Genomic DNA, 17,177 nt, shown 5'->3' with positions numbered 1-17,177 from the left:
CGTCATCGCGCAGCCGCTTCCTTTCCCCGCCCACTCCCCTCGCTGGAATAGGTCAGCACTTTACCACGAACGAGGTGAATCCGGAAATAAACTCTCCAAACCACCCAATCACGGGCGAGGAAAGGTGGGACTTAAGTCGGCGCCAGCGCACTGGCCGACGTGAAGCAAAACTCGCGGCGTTGTGGGGCGGGGCTCCTGGCAATGGCACTCTTTGCGCACGCGCAGAAGCCACCTCCACGCTCAGGTTTGGGGGTTGCTAGGGTCGCGCAGCGCCCTCTGCGCCTGCGCCCCGGCGCAAGGTGGGGCTGCGGGCGCCCGCAATCTGGAGTGCGCGCCGGGGCCGGGGGGGTAACCGTCACCCGTCACCCTCGGGCGGGTGGCGGCGGCGGGATGGCGACGGGGACTGGGTCCTCGGATTTGGCCGGCTCCGGGGCGCCCCCGCCTGGCGGGGGAGTCCAAGCGGCGGCGGCTGAGGAGGAGGAGCGAGAAGTGGTACGGGTCCGAGTCAAGGTGAGGTCGGCTGCCGCTCCACCAGCCGGCCCGGGGGCTCCCAGGGGAGGAGGAGGCGGTGGCTGGCCTAGGATGGAGGGCGGGCCCTGAGATTTGGGGTGTCACCGGAGGGGCGAGGCTGGAGGGCCCGCCTGGTGACAGTGACAGGGGCGGAGTGGGCAGGACGTGGGAATGCGGGTCCCGGGCTGGAAGGCGGGGAGATGAAAATGGCAGGCTGGGGGTTCTGGGGGAAGAGGGGCGGCAGGGATGGAGGAGGGAGCCTTACTTGAGGAGTGGGTCCCTGAGATGGGTGGGGGGCTGCTGTCTGAAAAGGAGGCGCCTAGGCCAGGTAACATATGTGTTGAGAGCGCACTTCTGTGCAGGTGCCCACCGGGTGAGGGAGACAGCCAAATAAATGAGGTGCTTCGGGCGCTGGTGAATGTCATGAGGAGATACTGGCGAAGGTTCTCAGCCAGGCGTCACTTTAGCCCAGGCTGTACCGGGGAGTCCCCAGGAAGGCATTGAAGGAGCAGACACCGAGTTAAAGGAGTCAGCCTGTGCCTGGTGGGGGTGGGGGTGGGGGTGGGGATGAGTGTTTTAGGCCGAGAACAGCAAGGGCAAAGGATGGGGGGGGGGGGGGACTTGGCCTGTGCCCTTAGGTTCCCATATTCCTGGAGCCCTGGAGGGAGGGAGGGGAAGTGGATGAAGGTGAATCAGAGGGGTGAGGGGCAGATGGTGAAGGGCCTTTGAAGTGTGCTCTGAGTAAGAAAGCTGTTGCACTAGGCCAGTGGTCGGCAAACTCATTAGTCACCAGAGCCACATATCAACAGTACAATGAGTGACATTTCTTTTGGGAGCCACGTTTCTTTTCTTTTCTTTTCTTTTTTTAAATATATTTTATTGATTTTTTACAGAGAGGAAGGGAGAGCGATAGAAAGTCAGAAACATCGATGAGAGAGAAACATCGACCAGCTGCCTCTTGCACACCCCCTACCGGGGATGTGCCCGCAACCAAGGTACATGCCCCTGACCGGAATCGAACCCGGGACCCTTCAGTCCGCAGGCCGAAGCTCTATCCACTGAGCCAAACCGGTTTCAGCTGGGAGCCACATTTCTTAAACTTCAACTTCTAATGCCGCTTCTTCAAAATAGACTCGCCCAGGCCGTGGTATTTTGTGGAAGAGCCATACTCAAGGGCCAAAGAGCCCCATGTGGCTCGCAAGCCGCGGTTTGCCAACCACTGTACTAGTCCCAGTAAGCATGATGGTGGCTCAGACTAAGGTTGTGGCGCTGGTGGTACTGGGAAGAGGGTAGGTTCTGGAGAGAAGTCAACTTACAGCAATTTGGCAGTACGAGTGTCAAGTTCAAAAAAGCTGATGGGCCCCAGCCAGTTTGACTTGATGGATAGCGTATCCTGCAGACCTGACCGAAGGGTCCCGGGTGCGATTCTGGTCTAGGACATATTCCTCTGTTGGGTTGCAAGCTCCTCCCCTGCCCAGACCCTGGTCAGGGCATGTGCAGGAGGCAACCAATTGAAGTGTTTCTCTCACACTGATATTTCTCTTTCTTCCCTCTCTCTTCCACTCCCTAAAAATAAATGGAAAATATCCTCAGGTGAGGATTGAAAACAAAACAAAACACCACAAAATAGCTGATGGGCCCTAACCCGTTTGGCTCAGTGGATAGAGCATCACCCTGCGGACTGAAGGGTCCCTTGATTCCGGTCAAGGGCATGTACCTTGGTTGTGGGCACATCCCCAGTAGGGAGTGTGCAGGAGGCAGCTGATCCATGTTTTTCTCTTATCAATGTTTCTAACTCTCTATCCCTCTTCTTACTCTCTGTAAAAACTCAATAAAATATATATTTTTAAATAGCTGATGGAGAGAGACTGGCTGCAGTCCTATTGGACCCTTTTAAAGATATTTAAGCCCTAGCCATTTTGGCTCAGTGGATAGAGTGTTGGCCTGTGGACTGAAGGGTCCCAGGTTTGATTCTGGTCAAGGGCACATGCCCGGTTTGTGGGCTCGATCCCCAGTTGGGGGTGTACAGGAGACAAGTGATCAAATGCTTCTCTCCCATCATTGTTTCTCTCTCTCTTTCCTTCTCCTTTGCTCTCTGAAATCAATAAAAATATTTTCTTTAAAAAAGATATTTAAGCAGGGGAGAGTTGTAGCTCGATGTGCTAGATTGGTCTCAGCATGGAGGACGAATTTAATAGAGGCCAGACGACATGGTTACATGGTTTTCCTGACAACCGTCGTTGAGGGAATATAGAAGAAAGACTGGGTGTCTGGACCATTGCAGTAGCCTCCTCCTCACTCAAGTGCTGCTTTCTCCCTTGCACCCCACAGTCTGTCCCAAGCAGAGAAGCCAGAAGGATCCTGTAAATCAGACCTTAAGTCAGACCACATTCATACCTCTGCTCAGAACCCTCCCAATGCTACTGCCTCACTCAGAGCAAAAACCAAAGTCTGGCCCTGGCTGGTTTGGCTCGGTGGATAGAGCATCGGCCTGCGGACTGAAAGGTCTCAGGTTCGATTCCAGTCAAGGGCATGTACCTGGGTTGCAGGCACATCTCCAGTACGGGGTGTGCAGGAGGCAGCTGATTGATGTTTCTCTCTCATCGATGTTTCTAGCTCTCTATCCCTCTCCCTTCCTCTCTGTAAAAAGAAATCAATAAAATATATATATATTTTAAAAAACAACAGTCTTCACCATCGTCCAGAATGCCCACCTTGATCTGGCCCCCACCACTCCTTTGACCTTGCCTCCTGCTGCTCCCTCTGCTTCAGCGTGGTGACATAACCCCTGATGGCCTCCCGGGTCTTCTCTCCCCAGAAATGTGAGAGCTTCTTGCCACCTGAGTTCCGCTCTTTTGCTGTTGACCCCCAGATCACCTCACTCGATGTGTTGCAGCACATCCTCATCCGAGCATTTGACTTGAATGGGTGAGTAAGGGGATGCTGGTGACTGACCATTGGGCTACCCACCTCAACAGTGACTGATTGGCCTTTCCATTGTCGTTGTTTGGTTTATTATAAATAACCCTACCGTGAACAGCCACCTAGCACTGGTGTTGCTGGATTCAAGGGTGTCTGCTTTTTAAATTTTCAATGGGTGGTTCCAAAATGCTCTCCGGACAGGTTTTACCAATTTACAGTCTCAGCAGCAGTATACACTGAGTGGCCAGATTATGATGATCTCTGAACGCATACTAATCTGGCCACTCAGTATATATATATATATATTAGAGGTCTGGTGCATGAATTCATGCATGGGTGCGGTCTGGCTAGCCTGGCCAGGGGGAGGGGACATGGGCGGTTGGCCAGCCTGCCTGCTGGTTGAACTCATGGTGGAGGGGACAATTTGCATATTAAGTCTTTATTATATAGGATATACACTGAGTGGCCAGATTATTAGGCGTTCAGAAATCATCATCATCTGGCCCTCAGTGTATAAAACGCCTGTTTCCCTCACACCCTCACAAACACGGTTATTATAAAATACTGGAAATTTTGCGAACCTGCTAGATGAAAATCGGGGTCTTTTGGGGGCAGGTGTGATGGTCCTTTTGTTTTGGGGGCTATTTTGGAGGAATACAAGCACACGGTAACAAACTCAAAGAGTACCAACGTAATGGGTAGTTAGGATGTTGCCATGGTTACAGTAGTCAGCACACAACATACTTCTTTGCATAGTTACACGAATGTACCTGAGAACAAGTTCCTAGTTGTTATTTGACTTTTTCTCGTAGACCTCTTTTGTTGTGAAAAATGACAATCACACAGATTGCTTTTCTTACGCAGTAAGAAGCTGCTTTCTTTCCACTTCTACCCTTCAACTACCCTGTTGCCCTCCCTAGAGGGTACCAACATTTTACCAGTTTCCAGTGTGTCCTCCAGACACAAGCAGGTGTGTGTGTATGTGTGTGTTTCTGTGTTAGCGTAACCAAGTAGAGATGAGGGATCCGCCCTCCGTCCTTAGCACAGTACCTAGCACATAGTAGAAAGTTGTCGTCCACACCGTTTACCTTCCCCTGGTCCTTTTGGGAACTGTCCCCGAGCCTCCGGGGCACTGGGCACTGAGCGCTGCCCACCTCCCGTGTCCAGGAAGAAGAACTTCGGCATCAGCTACCTGGGCCGGGACCGGCTGGGGCAGGAAGCTTACCTCTCGCTCCTGTCTGACTGGGACCTCAGCACAGCCTTCGCCACTGCCTCCAAGCCTTACCTGCAGCTGCGTGTGGATATTCGGCCCACTGAGGACAGTGAGTACCCAGTGTCCTGGGGGCACTGCTCTGGGCCCCACCCTGTCCCTGTAGGCTGATGCCACCCTGGCAGTACACTCCCTCACAGTGGGCTAGGGAGAGAGGGAGCCGCATTCCAAGCTCTGGGTTGGCCACTGGGCCTCAGTTCATTTACCTGTAGAGATAACGGTGTCTTAGGGCTATTGAGAGGATTAAACAGGGAATTCATGTAAAATGCCTGCAACGGTGCATTGTTACATAGTAAATGCTCAAAGAGTTTTAGCTCTCCGAAACCGGTGTGGCTCAGTGGATAGAGTCTCGGCCTGCAGACTGAAGTGTCTCGGGTTCGATTCCCAGTCAAGGGCATGTACCTTGGTTGCGGGCACATCCCCAGTGGGGGGTGTGCAGGAGGCAGCTGATTGATGTTTCTCATTGATGTTTCTAACTCTCTCTTCCTCTCCCTTCCTCTCTGTAAAAAAATCAATAAAAATATTTTTAAAAGTATTAGTTCTAGTAACAATAATTATATTTATTGTTGTAGCATATAATCTAGTAATATATAATTATACAATGCCAAAACAATAGAGCTATAGATATGTTTTAATTATAATAACATGTAAATGTAGCAATGTGATTATAATAATGGCAGTTGTATTTATTTTTTAAATTTGTTTTTATTGATTTCAGAGAGGAAGGGAGAGGGAGAGATAGAAGCATTAGTGATTAGAGAGAATCATTGATCGACTGCCTCCTGCATACCCCCTACTGAGGATTAAGCTCACAACCTCAAATTGGCCTGACGGGGAATTGAACCATGACCTCCTGGTTCATTTGTCTGTAGATTCTCTCTCATCATTGATGTTTCTATTTCTCTCTCCCTATCTTTCCTCTCTGAAATAAATAAAAATACATTTTTAAAAAGGAATCTTCTTTCAATTAGATGAATTGCAAATGTTTTTGCCCAGCTTACCTTTTGTTTAATGGTTTTGGTTATGGTATCTTTTTTGTCCTCTCAAAAAGTAAGCCCTGCTGGTGTGGCTTAGTGGTTGAGCATCCACCTATGAACCAGGAGGTCACAGTTCAATTCCTAGTCAGGGCACATGCTCGGGTTTTGAGTTTGATCCCCAATAGGAGGCATGCAGGAGGCAGCCAATCCATGATTCTCTCATTGATGTTTCTATCTCTCCTTTTCCCTTCCTCTCTGAAATCAATAAAAATATATTTTTTAAGAAAATTAAAATGTAGATGCAATCTTATACATATACTACTGACCCAGTGCACAAAATTCATGCACATTAAAAGGGGATTAATTAGAGGAAATAATTTAATATTTCTATTTGCCCTTTCTCTATAATAGAAGTGTCAGAGATAAAAGAAAATTAGTAAAATGTATATGAAAACCTTCCTCCTGTCAGAGTCTGGGGCACACCACGGGACCCAAAGAGTCAAGTTCCTGCCCACCCACATGCACCTCAAAATTATGTGAGACCTAGACCTGGCTGGCCTGCCCCCCATTGGGCTAGATCCAGACCCAGCTGGTCCCACCCTGTCAAGCCTGGCCAGGCATGGGGCACAGCCTCAGGTCCCCTGGCCCAGCTCCAGGATAGGGGGCATGACTTGAGGTCCCCCAGCCCAGACTGGGGTGGGGATGTGCCTTGAGGTCAAGCCCTGCCAGGTGGCGGATATAGCCTGAGATCCCCTGTCAAGCCCCACTGGGTGGGGGGCATGGCCCAAGTTCCCCCAACTCAACACTGGGGGTGCACCTTAAGATCCCCCATCAAGCCCTGCTGGGGGGTGTGGCCTGAGGTCCCCTGTCCTGGCGCTGGGACAGGGGAGCAGCCTGAGGCCCCCCAGCCCAGCACCAGGATGGAAAGCACACCTTGAGGTCCCCCATCAAGCCCTGCTGGGCGGGGCCTCGGGTCCCCTGGCCAAGCACTGGGGCGTGGGGTACAGTCTGAGGTCCTCCAGCCTGATGCCAGGGTGGGGGGCATGGCCTGAGGTCCCCTATCAGGCCACATGGGGGCAGGGGAGGGCATAGCCTCAGGTCCCTGCTGATTGCTCCTTAAAGCTCCTTATGGGAACTTGGCCTCACCTGTGGGTGCAGCCATCTTTGTGATGGAGTGATGGTCAATTAGCATATTCTCTCTTTATTAGATAATACTAGAGGACCAGTGCCCCAAATTCGTGGGGGGTGGGGGGACAGGTGGCAGTCCCTCAGCCTGACCTGTGCCTTCTCGAAGTCCGGGACCCCTTACTCCTTACCACCCACCTGCAAGCTGCTCCTTAGAGCTGCCGCAGAGGCGGGAGGGCTCCCACCACCACCACTGCTTCGCTTGCCAGCTGTGAGCCCGGCTTCTGGCTGAGCGGTGCTTCCCCTATGAGAGCACACTGATCATCAGGGGCAGCTCCTGTGCTGAGTGTCTGCCCCCTGGTGGTCAGTGTGCATCATAGGGTCTTTCCACCATTTGGTCAATTTGCACACTAGGGTTGTATTATATAGGATCCCTATTTCTTTATGATTTCTAAGATTCTCCTCTTAATTTGGAACACCTTCCCCTATATCTCCTAATACAGCGTTTTTCAACTGCTGTTCCGTGGCACACTAGTGTGCCGCGAGATGTTGCCTGGTGTGCCGTAGGTGCAGACAAGACAAGAATTTTATAATTTTTCACTATTTTGTTTACTTAATATTTCATAATAAAGTAATTATAAAATACTTTATTTGTGTTTATTTGATTCCTATTCAAGAGAATTACTTTATATATAGTCAATATAGGCACAGAGTTAAATTTTTTAACATTTTCTAATGGTGGTGTGCCTCGTGATTTTTTTCATGAAACAAGAGTGCCTTTGCCCAAAAAAGGTTGAAAAACACTGTCCTAATATGCTTATTATTTTCTTTATTAGAGTCCCAGTGCATGAAATTCGTGCAGGGGGGGGGGTCCCCTCAGCCCAGCCAACACCCTCTCCAATCTGGGACCGCTTGAGGGATGTTGGATCACCCGTTTAGGTTGGACATCTCTCTCACAATCCAGGACTACTGGCTCCCAACTGCCCTCCCCTGCAGTCCTGGTCCCCCTGCAACTGCCTATTCCGCTGCTGACCTGGTCTCTCCCAACTGCCCTGCTCTGCTGGTCCGGTCACCCCTAACTGTCCTTCCTGTTGGTCTGATCGCCCACAACTGCCCTTCCCTGCAGTCATGGTCCCCCTAACTGCCCTATCCTGCAGGCCTGGTCCCCCACAATTGCCCTCCCCTACAGTCCTGGTCTCCCCCAACTGCCCTGCTCTGCTGGCCCGATCACCCCTAACTGTCCTTCCTGTTAGCCTGATCGCCCACAACTGCCCTTTTCTGCAGGCATGGTCCCTCTCAACTGCCCTACCCTGCAGGCCTGGTTCCCCCCAACTGCCCTTCCCTGCAGTCCTGGTCCTCCCCAACTGCTCTCCCCTGCTGACCTGCTCTCTCCCAACTACCCTCCCTTGCTGGCCTGGTCACCCCCAACTGCCTTCCTCTGCTGGCCTGGTCATCCCTAACTGCCCATAACTGCCTTCCCCTGTAGGCCATCTTGCTGTGGCCATCTTGGGTTCATATGGGGGCAACCATCTTTGACCACATGGGGGCAGCCATCTTGTGACTTGGTATGGCGGTTAATTTGTATATTACTTTTATTAGATAGGATTTGTAAATCTCTACTCTGTCAACATTCTCATAACTAGACATAGATTTTTAAATTCTAGTCAATTATGCCAGCATCATGTATACATGTTATTTATTTATTAAGAGAGAGAGGGAGAGATGAGAGAGAAACACGAATCAGTTGCTTCCTGCACGTGCCCTGAACAGGGATTGAACCTGCAACCTGGGTATGTGCCCTGACCGGGAGTGGAACTTGCCGCCTTTTGTTGTACAGGATGACGATCCAACCAACCGAGCCACACCGGCCAGAGCAGCAGCATTTTAAAAAAAATATATTTTATTGATTTTTTTTACAGAGAGGAAGGGAGAGAGATAGAGAGCTAGAAACGTCGATAAGAGAGAAACATCGACCAGCTGCCTCTTGCACACCCCCTACCAGGGATGTGCCTGCAACCAACGTACATGCCCTTGACTGGAATTGAACCAGGGACCATTCAGTCCGCAGACCGATGCTCTACCGCTGAGCCAAACCGGTTTCAGCTAGCATTTTTTAAATAACCTCCTTTTCTACACTGATTTGAAATGCCATTTTTGTCAATACTGAGTTCCCATGTGTACTTGGAATTATTTCTGGGCTTTCTATTGTATTTTACTAATTGGCTTTCTTTCTCTACTACTATGCTAACATCATATTTTTTTTTTAATATATTTTATTGATTTTGTACAGAGGGGAAGGGAGAGAGATAGAGAGTTAGAAACATCAATGAGAGAGAGTCATCGATCAGCCGCCTCTTGCACACCCCCTACTGGGGATGTGCCCGCAACCAAGGTACATGCCCTTGACCGGAATCGAACCCGGGACCTTTCAGTCCCCAAGCCGACGCTCTATCCATTGAGCCAAACCGGTCTCGGCTAACATCATATTTTTATCATAGTATTTTTGTGGTAAATATTAATAAGTCAAGCATTGCCATTCTCCCACCATTCTTTTTCATGACTCTTCTTTCCTTAACTATCCTTAACGGAGAATTCTTTCATATGAACATAAAATTAAAATAATTTTATCCAGTTCCAGGAAAAATCCCACTGCATTTCCGCTTGGCATCACACAGCATTTACGTATTAATTTGGGGTTTGAGAAGTTTGATAATTTTATGATGAGGAAGTGTAGTGTGTACAGCATCTATTATGTAATATCGCATGCAGGGCCTGAGGCAACACCCTGTAATAAAATACTTGGGTGATTCTTCAGGGAAATGTATGCATATCCACACTCAGTGGGTTACGTAAAGACTAGAAATAGTCTCAAGTCAGTTCAGATCAGGTTTTGCCACTAGATGAGTTTGTACTTGTAGAAATCTTTCACCCAATGGGTTCTTTCTTTTTAAAATCAATATAAGACTGTCTCTCTTTTTTTTTTAAATATATTTTATTGATTTTGTACAGAGAGGAAGGGAGAGAGATAGAGAGCTAGAAACATCGATGAGGGAGAGTCATCGATCAGCTGCCTCTTGCACACCCCCCACTGGGGATATGCCCGCAACCAAGGCACATGCCCTTGACCGGAATCGAACCCGGGTCCCTCATAAGACTGCCTCTTTTTTCCTGTAATGTTTTTGGCCTTAAGTGGTGTTTTGTTTTTGTTTTTTTCTGACATTCACATTGCTGCTCTTGTTCTGTTTGTGTCTGTTAGGTATTGCTTCAGGTTTCTTCAATTTTCATCTTTTCTTTTCTTTTTTTCAGTCTCTGATAGTTTTTTTTAAATATATTTTTATTGGTTTTAAAGAGGAAAGGGAGAGGGAGAGAGAGAGAGAAACATGAATGATGAGAGAGGATCATTGATTGGCTGCCTCCCGCACACCCCACACTGGGGATCAAGCCCGCAACCCGGGCACATGCCCCTGACCAGGGATCGAATCTAGGACCCTTCAGTCCTCAGGCTGACGCTCTACCCACTAAGCCAAGTCAGCCAGGGCCAATTTCCATCTTTTCTTTGTCACCTAATTTTAGGTATATCTCTCATTAAAATCCCATAGCCGGATATGTGCTTTTTTTACACAATTGACAGTGAAATCTTTTTTTAAAAAAATATTTATTGATTTCAGATAGGAAAGGAGAGGGAAAGAGAGATAAAAACATCAATGATAAGGGAAAATCATTGGTTGGCTGCCTCCTGCACACCCCCCACTGGGGATTGAGCCTGCAACCCAGCATATACCCTTGACCGGAATTGAACCCAGGATCCTTTAGTCTTCAGGCCAATGCACTATACACTGAGGCAAACCAGCTAGGGCGACAGTGAAATCTTTAGGCCACTTACTTTTTATTTTTATTTATTTTTTTAAATGAAAAGAAAGGAAATTTATTATCTGTACATGGTACGGTAGTATGGTAGTTGTCAACACAAACCAAACAAACTGTGAATTCTATAAGTATCAAGAATTTACTCAGTGATTCAATGACAATCACGTCAACATCTTCTGGAACATCATCATAACAATCCAATTGCTGAATTTCATGGTGAATTTCTTGTGACTCCGTTTCTTAAAGAATCAGTGGACCAAAACTCTCATGGTTAACCTAGGGGGGAGGGGCTTATTTTGGGGGGATGCCTTATATTTCACTCAGAAGAAAACCTGTAAGTGGGTCTTGTTTTCGGAGGATGTCCTATTTTCGGGGAAACAGGGTACTTACTGGTCGCTGGGCCCTGAGGGCAGGCTTTCTGCCCCTTTCACGGGGAAAGCCCTTCCTTGAGGACAAGGGACCTTCTTGATGGCGTCCAGTCTGGACCTCGGGAAGATGGGGTTTTTGCGGCCACTGGGAACCCCCATCCTCATTCACAGGGCCCCATGGCCTTAGCCACTGGACCACTTCCGGGTGTTGCCCCTGGCCCCAATCCATTCTTGGCTTGGCCACTTCCGGTTAAGGCCACTTACTTTTTAAAAAATATATATTTTATTGATTTTTCACAGAGAGGAAGGGAGATAGTTAGAAACATCAATCAGCTGCCCCCTGTACACCCCCTCCTGGGGATGTGCCCACAACCGAGGTACGTGCCTCCAACTGGAATCGAACCTGGGACCCCTCAGTCTGCAGGCCAACCCTCTAGCCACACCGGTTTTGGCCCACTTACTTTTCTTGTCCAGGGTTTTCTACCCTCCCTGGCCCTTGAAAAGAAAGCTTTGGAATACTTTTTCTTTTAATTGATTTTTGGAGAGGAAGAGGGGGAAGAGGGAGAGAGAGAGAGAGAAAGATTGAGAGATTTGTTGTTTCACCTGTTTATACATTCATTGGTTGATTTCTGTATGTGCCCTGATTGGGAATGGGATCCACAAATTTGGCATATCGGGATGATGTCCTAACCGAGATACCAAGCCAGGGCTGGAACACTTTTATTTTTATTATTTTTAAATATATATATATTTTATTGATTTTTTACAGAGAGGAAGAGAGAGGGATAGAGAGCTAGAAACATCGATGAGAGAGAAACATCCACTGAGCCACATTGGTTTCGGCACATGGAATGCTTTTAATTCTAATTCTTCTTCTAATCCCTAACCCTTAACTTGTGGGTTTTGCTGAGACAGTAATTTTTGCTTCTTTTTAAATTCCAGGCTATCATTATCTTTTCTTTATAGTAGGTTGCTTAAGTTTCAGGAATGCTAAAGTGACATTTAAGATTACAAGCACCCAATCACAGCGTCGCTGTCATGTCATGTTTAACTATATATGTTACAAACTGTGGCTCATCACCGTTCACACTTCCTTTGCCTTCCCTCCCTTGAGCCGTTGTAGTCATTTCCTTTGAGAACTTCTTCGTCCTCTCCCAATAAGGTATTTGAGTTAGATGTACTCTACTGACCAAAAATGTCTTCTTTAGGCCGCCATAGACAGGTACTGTTCGGCTGGGCATGGAGCCCTGGGGTCTTGGGCCTTTCTTCTGAGCGCTCCATTTGTGCCACAAGCCACTGTCTTCTTGCTTCTGGAGTTCTGATGACCTTCTTTCTGGAGTTAGCAGCCTATTCCTCGACTTTGGAAGCTGGCAGGAGTTTTTCTTCCTTCCTGGAATTTGGGCATTTCACTAGCGTCTGGATAGAGCTGGAAAGGCCTATTATATGTGTGGTTTGTTCAGTAATCCTGTCTAAGGCTTGGCGAGCCATTTCTTCATCTCAAGGGCATTCTCCTTCGTGTCTGTGTGACTCAGGGTCTTCACCTGATCCCCCTCCTCCCCTGCGTTTTCTAATGTTTGAGTATTAGGTGTTTTGGCCCTCCAGATCTCTCTACTTTGTCACTCGAATCCTCAAGCGTAGGTCTGTGCCTAGAAGGGGTTCTCCTTGGTCTTCTCCTCCTTCATTTGACCCGTCCAGTAGCACGAACTCCATTTTACCTGCTGTGTTTTAATGCTCTGGTTGACGTTTTAGGAAGACCACTCTAGCAGCTGTTTTAAATACAAAAACTATTTTAAAATCCAATCAAAAGGAAGCAGGGACTAGTTAGGCGGCCGTTTCAGGTGGGAGATGTGGCTCACACAGGCTGACAAGGTGGAAACGAGAGGAGAGGTGGAATGAAAGCATGTTCTGCCTGCATGCATGAGCCACGCTTAGCAACGGTTTGGCACTGGGAGCTGAGAGGGTGGGAGGCAGAAAGGACGCCTCTCAGGTTTCTGGCTTAGCAACTGAACAGACAGACACTGCTCACTCATACGAGGAGCAGAGGAGGCCATGTGTAGAGTGGCTCTCAGGCTCCCATTTGTTTTTTGTGGAAGAGCTATACTCAAGGGGCCAAAAAGCCGCATGTGGCTCGCGATCCACAGTTTGCCGACCACGGGTCTCTCGTCATTGATGTTTCTATCTCTCTCCCCTCCCTTCCTGTCAGAAATCAATTAAAAAAATATTTAAAAATTCAACTCTTAAAAAAAAGCTAAGGCCCGAGGTCAGTTTGGCTCAGTGGCTAGAGTGTCGGCCTGTGGACTGAAAGGTCCCAGGTTCGATTCTGGTCAAGGGCATGTACATTGGTTGCAGGCACATCCCCAGTAGGGGGTGTGTAAGAGTCAGCTTATCGATGATTCTCTCTCATCGATGTTTCTCTCTATCCCTCTCTCTTCCTCCCTGTAAAAAATTAATAAAATATATTAAAAAAAAAAAAAAAGCTAAGGGCTCAGAACACTTCCTGGCACTGAGCACTATGGAAACATTGTCTCGTGTTACTATTTATGTTAAAGCTTAGCCCTTGTCACGTACGTACGTACGTAGAACCTGACACATGGTAAATATTACTGTTGGAGTCTGCCCAGCCATTGTGTGAGATTGTTATCTAATATAAAATACAGCCAGTCGAATATAATAGGAAGAAATCATTTATGGCCCTATGCTGTGCGTGATTTAGATGACATGGAGAGAGAGCGTGGGAGTCGCTCATTACCCTGTGGGTGCCTGGTTTTGGCGTGAGAGGAGCCCAGCCCGGAGGGGTGGGGTTCTCACCCCCATTTTCATGTTGCTCCGCTCTGTGTGGCAGGCCCGCTGCTGGAAGACTGGGACATCATCAGCCCCAAGGATGTCATCGGCTCGGACGTGCTGCTGGCTGAGAAACGGTCATCGCTGACGGCGGCCGCCCTGCCCTTCACGCAGTCCATCCTCTCCCAGGTGGCTGTAGGGCAGGACCTGCCCGGCTCCCCTGATTCCGGGTGTGCTGGGTGGCACCTGCCCCTGGCCTGCCAGCTGATCGGTGCCTCCCCTACCCCCTTCACAGGTGGGCCGCACCCTGTCCAAGGTCCAACAGGTGCTGAGCTGGTCGTACGGGGAGGACGTCAAGCCTTTCAAGCCGCCCCTGAGCGATGCTGAGTTCCACACGTACCTGAACCACGAGGGCCAGCTATCCCGCCCCGAGGAGCTGCGCCTGCGCATCTATCACGGCGGTGTGGAGCCCTCCCTGCGCAAGGTGAGCCCCCACCGCCACCACCACTCGCTGGATCCACTCCTCCCGCCGTCATGAGTAGCTCATGAGACACATGCAGGGATCCACGCTGTCATGGGGTGGAGTGCTGATGTTCCTGGGCAGCCAGCTCTCCTTCCCGAGGGGCTAGGAGTCAAAGGTGGGAAGGAGGGGGGTGGTGACAGATAGACCCTGGCACGTGGCGGCTCCTCTGCAGATCCTCAGCCTCATCCTCTTTGTCCCCGGCCAGGTGGTGTGGCGCTACCTGCTGAACGTGTACCCAGACGGGCTGACAGGCCGCGAGAGGATGGACTACATGAAACGGAAGAGTCGGGAATACGAGCAGCTTAAGAGCGAGTGGGCACAGCGAGCCAGCCCCGAGGACCTGGAGTTCATCCGCAGCACAGTCCTCAAGGACGTGCTGCGCACCGACCGGGCCCACCCCTACTACGCGGGGCCCGAGGACGGCCCGCACCTGCGCGCACTGCACGACCTGCTCACCACCTACGCCGTCACCCACCCACAGGTGTCCTACTGCCAGGGCATGAGCGACCTCGCCTCGCCCATCCTCGCTGTCATGGACCACGAGGGCCACGCCTTCGTCTGTTTCTGCGGCATCATGAAGCGCCTGGCGGGGAACTTCCACCCCGACGGCCGCGCCATGGCCACTAAGTTCGCGCACCTCAAGCTGCTGCTGCGCCACGCCGACCCCGACTTCTACCAATACCTGCAGGAAGCTGGTGCTGACGACCTCTTCTTCTGCTACCGCTGGCTGCTGCTGGAGCTCAAGCGCGAGTTCGCCTTTGACGACGCCCTGCGCATGCTCGAGGTCACCTGGAGCTCGCTGCCCCCCGATCCTCCCGAGCACGAGGTGGAGCTCATCGGACCCCCGAGCCAAGTGGCAGACGCCGGCTTCGGCAGCCACCGGGGGCGGCCCGTGCGGCAGAGGCACATGCTGAGGCCTGCCGGCGGGGGAGACGGTGCTTTTGAAGATGCGGTGGACCACTTGGCCATGACCGGTCAGGGGCCCGGTGGCGGGGGACGTCTCCTGAGACAGGCCAGTCTGGATGACTTCCAGCAACTCAGGGACAACACCAGCCCCAGGAGGGACCCTCGGGTCCAGCTGCCCCACCCAGTCGCCCTCATCAGCTCCAAGTCCCTCTCGGAGCCTTTGCTGAACTCCTCAGACCCACTGCTCTCCTCCTCTTCCCGCCCCGACTCGCCGTCCTCCTCGTCTCCGCCATCCTCCCAGGAGGCCTCTCCTGCTGGTGATGTGGCTGCAGGGTCCTCCCTGATGCCTGAGGCGGGCTCCCCACAGGACCCTGAGAAGTCTCTGCCACCCCCACACCCATTGGGCCTGCCTCCGCCCCAGGAGTTTGGCCAGGGGAACCCGTTCATGCTCTTCCTCTGCCTCGCCATCCTGCTGGAGCACCGCGACCACATCATGCGCAACGGGCTGGATTACAACGAGCTGGCCATGCACTTTGACCGCCTCGTGCGGAAACACCACCTGGGGCGCGTGCTGCGCCGGGCCAAGGCCCTCTTCGCTGATTACCTGCAGTCCGAGGTGTGGGACTCCGAGGAGGGGGCCGAGGCCACCGCCCCGCTGTAATCGGGCTCCCACTAGCCCCAGCAATCTCCATTATTGGCCACGAGGGCCTCCACGGGAGACCCTGCCTCCCCGCCTGCCAGCCCTAGACCTGTTGGGGTGCGGGACCCTCTCCACAGGTCTGGGAATAGGGGCTCTGCTCAGCACTGTCCCATGGAGGCCACAGCCTCGTTTCTGTTGTCGCTTTGTTTTTAACTGTACTTTGCACACATGAAGGTCCTGTGGTCTGTTGATTTCTCTGCCTCTTTCTGGTTTTTGTGATACACGGAGTCTCCAGGGGCTCTTGACCTGATGGGGCCGAAATGCTTCACTGGGTGGAGGGTGGGTCACGCAGTGCCTTCGTCCCTGGTGGTCGGAGAGTGGATGCTGAAAGCTGGTTCTGAAAGATGAGCCCGGGGTGAGGACAGCTGGAGGAAGCCTTGAGGCTGTGGTGTGGTCCACCTTCCACCTGGAAGGCTCTGGATCATAGCTGTGAGTGTGTGGTTTCCGGACAGGCCCCTGCATGAAGCATGACAGAGTTCCTGATTCCAAAAGACGTTCATCACAAAGGCTGGGAAGTGTGGGCTTCTTAGAGAGAACATTGGGCAGCCACCTCTAGCCTTCCACATGTCACCAGGATCTAGAACCTTCCTTGGGAGTCCTAGGCAGGGATCTGCGGCTCCTATTCTTGGTACTTGCTTTGGGGCTAGCTTGGGGGACTGTGGCCTTGCCATGCCTAAGACTCTAAGCCCTAAACTGGGTTTCCAGCTTATGGGTACCCGTCTTAACTGCTTCACCAACAGACACACCTTTTATTGGCCTTCTCCAACCCACTACTGTGGACAGACAAACCAAGCACTGCTAAAGCTCAGGCCCTAAAAGAAGTCACTTGCTTTTTTGGAGGTTAGTGATCAAACGGAAGTCCTTTTTCCCACTCACGTTCTCAGAAGGCGCATGTGTCACAGGCCAGGTGCTATCCTCCTCAAGGAGTGGCAGCCAATGAGCGGGGTATCTGGGGTCCTACAGGTTGTGAGCTTGCTGTGCCAGGTTCTGGCCAGAAATTGCTCCCTAAGGGGCATCAGGGTAGTCATCCTCTCATCTCTCTCCCCAAGAATGCCATATAAAGCTGAAGATAGCTTTTTAAAAAATATATTTTATTGATTTTTTTTTTACAGAGAGGAAGGGGGAGGGATAGAGAGTCAGAAACATCAATGAGAAATACCGATCAGCTGCCTCCTGCACACTCCCTACTAGGGATGTGCCCAAAACCAAGGTACATGCCCTTGACCGG

At 50.8% G+C, this 17,177-nt stretch overlaps 2 protein-coding genes across 2 annotated transcripts in view; both read left to right on the top strand.

Moving 5' to 3' along the window:
- The window catches only part of LOC118731784 (EBP cholestenol delta-isomerase), a 31,256-nt gene that overhangs the window by 11,431 nt on the left and 2,648 nt on the right, over positions 1-17,177 (top strand). The window lies entirely within an intron of this gene.
- Positions 232-16,122, top strand: TBC1D25 (TBC1 domain family member 25). The gene is made up of 6 exons (XM_036460546.2): positions 232-510; positions 3,329-3,438; positions 4,600-4,754; positions 13,882-14,009; positions 14,116-14,304; positions 14,549-16,122. The coding sequence occupies exons 1-6, from the start codon at positions 391-393 to the stop codon at positions 15,908-15,910; spliced, it is 2,064 nt and encodes a 687-aa protein (XP_036316439.1). The 5' UTR covers positions 232-390; the 3' UTR covers positions 15,911-16,122.

This window comes from Pipistrellus kuhlii, unplaced genomic scaffold (genome assembly GCF_014108245.1).
Source record: "Pipistrellus kuhlii isolate mPipKuh1 unplaced genomic scaffold, mPipKuh1.p scaffold_m20_p_32, whole genome shotgun sequence".
Taxonomy (NCBI): domain Eukaryota; kingdom Metazoa; phylum Chordata; class Mammalia; order Chiroptera; family Vespertilionidae; genus Pipistrellus; species Pipistrellus kuhlii.
This window is presented reverse-complemented; position numbering and strand designations above follow the sequence as displayed.